This window comes from Panthera uncia, chromosome B1, assembly GCF_023721935.1.
Source record: "Panthera uncia isolate 11264 chromosome B1, Puncia_PCG_1.0, whole genome shotgun sequence".
NCBI classification, from domain to species: Eukaryota; Metazoa; Chordata; class Mammalia; order Carnivora; family Felidae; genus Panthera; species Panthera uncia.
The window spans coordinates 153019897-153023812 of NC_064811.1; the positions used below are offsets into that span (position 1 = coordinate 153019897).

At 50.9% G+C, this 3916-nt stretch overlaps 1 protein-coding gene across 2 annotated transcripts in view; it reads right to left on the reverse strand.

Annotated features, from left to right (window-relative positions):
• Positions 1-2474: 2474 nt before the first annotated feature.
• EPHX2 (epoxide hydrolase 2) overlaps positions 2475-3916 on the reverse strand; it is a 78086-nt gene continuing 76644 nt past the window's right edge. For both annotated transcript variants that reach the window (XM_049632392.1, XM_049632391.1), the window contains exons 18-19: positions 3115-3173; positions 2475-2941 (exon numbers count right to left, since the gene is read on the reverse strand). In XM_049632392.1, coding sequence (XP_049488349.1) covers positions 2863-2941; positions 3115-3173 — 138 coding nt within the window. In that variant the 3' untranslated portion in view covers positions 2475-2862. The remainder of the gene's footprint in view (positions 2942-3114; positions 3174-3916) is intronic.

Here is a 3916-nt window from a genome sequence, read left to right on the forward strand (position 1 = left end):
GGTGAGGACAGAATTTGTGAGCGACCATAATCCTCTCTGGAGAGAGCTCCGTCACCCCACTGATACGTGGGTCTAACAGAGAATATGGGGTCTGCTGTGCCTCTTTTTGAGAAGGCTAGTTCCCTTAGCAGAGGTCAATACATTTGTTATTTAAGTCCTTTGCAGTCATGAAATGAAAGTAACATTGTATAATTAAAAGAACTTGAACACACTCCCAGCAAGTTGTACTTAAACCGGCATCTGAAAAATCTGTCTTAATGAGGTCAGTCCCCTTTGCTGCCAGAGCTACAAGGAGCTGATTGATGCGTGGGCCAAAGCTCTCCAAGGCAGTGGGGAAACACATGTTTCTAGTGTTTTCGTGAATAAACTGAAGACTCTTCCAGTCTAGGGTCCTTTATGACCCTCTATCTTGCATGACTGGTTATATTTTTGTTGCAAATCTATGGACCTGAGTCATTTGACCCTTAGTTGAGATTGAACATACTGTTTTAGTAACATATCTGGCTTACATGGTCATTTCCCCAGGTCACGAATTTGCCATTTATTTTATTATTAAAAAAAAAAAAAACTTTAATGTTTATCCATTCTTGAGAGAGAGCACAAGCAGGGGAGGGGCAGAGAGAGAGAGGGAGACACAGAATCACAAGCAGGTTCCAGGCTCTGAGCCGTCACAGGGCTTGAATCCACGAACTGCGAGATCATGACCTGAGCTGAAGTCTGACGCTCAACTGACTGGGCCACCCAGGTGGCCCACTAATTTGCGTTTTAAATGGGCCCTTTAACTTTCAGATCCAAAAGGAAGGAGGTGGTGGTGGTGTGGCTGGAAATTTAAAGCCCACAGAGGCCTTGTCCTAGGATAAACTGGAAAGCTTACAGCTAAAACTTCCACAGCGTTTCCTCGTGCCGGGTGCAGTTCCAGGTCCCTGCATCCATTAACTGATTTGGTACTCACAGTCACCTAAGAGTCTGGTACTATTCATGTACCCTTTACAGCTGAGGAAACTGAGGCACAGGAAAGCCTTTCTTGAGGTGACACAGTAGAAAGTGACGTATCGGGAGTCTCATCCAGGGAATCTGACTCTAGATTCAGAAAGGAGATTTTTGGTAGGACCTCAGCCTTTGGGACCAGAGTGAGCCTGAATCTAGGCTCTGCCTCCAACCAGCCAAGTGACCTCGGGCAAGCTATCGGAACCTCAGCCTTCCCATCTGTTAAATGGGAAGAAGAGGTGATATATAGAAGGCTCTAAGGCACCAGACATACTTAATGATAGCCGCTAACGTTTCTAACCTTTCCCTTGCCTTCTACACACACAGACACACCCTTTTTTGCCAGGTTAATTTATACTCCACATAGTTCAGCTTAAAGATACCACCTCTGCCCTCAAGCCCTCCCTATAGAATGGACAGCGAGGGAGGTGCACAGACACCTGTGAGCACACCGGTCTCTGGGGAAGGGAGAAAAGGCACACGGGCCACTCCGGGGACTTGCTGGAGGAGGTGGCAGGCGGGAGTCCTGCAGGCAAAAAGACCCATACACCGGGGTGCAGGGTCAAGGAGAATTGGCAGGGTGCATGCAGAGATTTGAGGGGCGGTGACTTTGGAGAGCATTTAGGAATCTGGGAGTGATCAGGGCAGGCTGGGGGTGAGGGGCCTTTATTTGGGGACAGCGGGAGGCCCTGATACGTTCAGATCAGACTTTGTGCAGGGAGACTAGTTAGGAGGCCGTGCTGCAGGGCTCTGAGCCAGAGGCTCTGGGCTTGGAGCCGGTCAGTGGGAGGGGCAGGGGGGCACAACTGGAGGGGACAGATCCAGTGAGATGCAGCTTCTGGATGTGGCTGGGGAAGGTACAGCCGGAGGGAAGTTCTGGGTCTGCTCTGAGACGCATGGCAGCTGCTGCCAGACATGACCATTCAGGTTTATACTAATTACAATTAAAGGAGAAATTCACTTCCTCGTGCTCATTTTCCACATTCAAGGGCTCAGGCCCCGTGCATGTATGTGAGCATACTGTGTCGAGGGCACGTGGCTGCTGCACATGGCCGACGGCTTCTCCGTCCAACAGCACAGAACAGACCATTTCTCTCATCTCAGAAAGTTCCACTGCACAGGGGCGCCTGGGTGGCTCAGTTGGTTAAGCAGCTGACGCTTGATCTCAGCTCAGGTCACGATCTCGAGGTTCGTGAGTTCGGGCCCCGTATTGAGCTCTGCACTCACAGCATGGAGGCTGCTTGGGATCCTCTGTCACCTCTCTGCCCCTCCCTCACTTGTGCTCACGCTCTTTCTCTCAAAAATAAGTAAATGTTAAAAAAAGTGTTTTAAATAAAAGAAAAAGAGAACGTTTCACTGGACACTGCTGCTCTAGATCACGCAGTGCCTCAGAGACTCAAGAACAGAAGGACACACACTCACTCAAAGGCGACAGGACTACCACCCTCGCTCTGCCTTCCTCCCAGAACACAAACGCCAGCCTCATGGAATGTTTGAGCTTTTATTAGACCAATGAGTTCCAATCTCAGCTGATGTGCTTCAAAATTAACGGATTTTGCTGCCGAACCGTGATTGGTTAGTCAAAGAGAAATCACCCCTGGCCATCCCGCGTCATCCCCTATAGAACACTGTAAGCCACTCTTAAGAGAGAAAGTAACACCTTTATACCTGGAGAATGAATCAGATGTGATTTTTCCTGTATCTAAAATTATGTCAGATTTGACTCTCTTCATTTAAAGGAAACCATTCTGCAGAGTAAACCCCCTTGGAATGATGCTGCCGGTTACAAGAGGTGCCGGAAAGACTTCCTCTGGGTTCCAAGCCCAGCAGAGGAAGGGCTTGCAGGCCTGCTGGGGGGCTGGCACATGCCATGCCCTAAAGCTTCGAGACCATTGGTGGGTCCCTGGCATCCGTCTCCAGCCACTCAATGAGGATCCGATTCAACTCGGTGGGCCTGGAAAGGAAATAGAGGGCAATTCACACCTGTCAGGACCCACTCACCGCAGGCATGTGAGAGCAGAGGTGATGAAGTGAATGGCAAGGCCAGGAAAACCCTTATTGGAGGTAAACAGGAAGTCCCGGTCTCCCCGACCCAGGGGTCTCCCCACCCCCGCCACATCTCCTTACTTCTCCATCTGTGTCCAGTGTCCGCAATCCATAATGTGTCCCCTTTTCAGGTAGGGGATCTGGAAGAAACCCCCTCCCCCCACAAAAGTAAGTGGCAGAACACAGGTGGCTCTCGTTTTAAGTTAGTGCTCCCCACAGGCCACCCTCCCCGAAAATCCTTGCATTATTTAAGAAAGGAATGGGCATTCACTGAACTCCTACTATGTGCCGGGTAGTCTACGTGCATCGCCTTCTCTAACCTTGACCATGATCCTATGGGGTAAGATGAAGGCTCAGAGAAGCTAGGTAACCTATCCAAGGTCACACAGAGTGGCTGAGTGAAGATTCAAATTCAGGGCTGACTTGTTTGTGCTCATCGAAACAAGTTGCTTCTCTTTAGAATTATCAGGATGCAGCTTGTTCACTGCCTGGAAAACGCCTGGTTGTTTGGCTCTCGCCACACAGACATGACTGAGTCCCCCTCTTTTGGACCCTGAACCCCCACAGTGGGTCACCGTAGCAAGCCCCAAAGAGGGAGAGGGCGCAGCAGCACCGCCCTTGGCACATGCAGGCTCCCTCCCGACACGAGCCTTGAACTGTGCAACCCGATGCAGAAAATGCTGGGCGGGGGGGCGCCTGGGTGGCGCAGTCGGTTAAGCGTCCGACTTCAGCCAGGTCACGATCTCGCGGTCCGTGAGTTCGAGCCCCGCGTCAGGCTCTGGGCTGATGGCTCGGAGCCTGGAGCCTGTTTCCGATTCTGTGTCTCCCTCTCTCTCTGCCCCTCCCCCGTTCATGCTCTGTCTCTCTCTGTCCCAAAAATAAA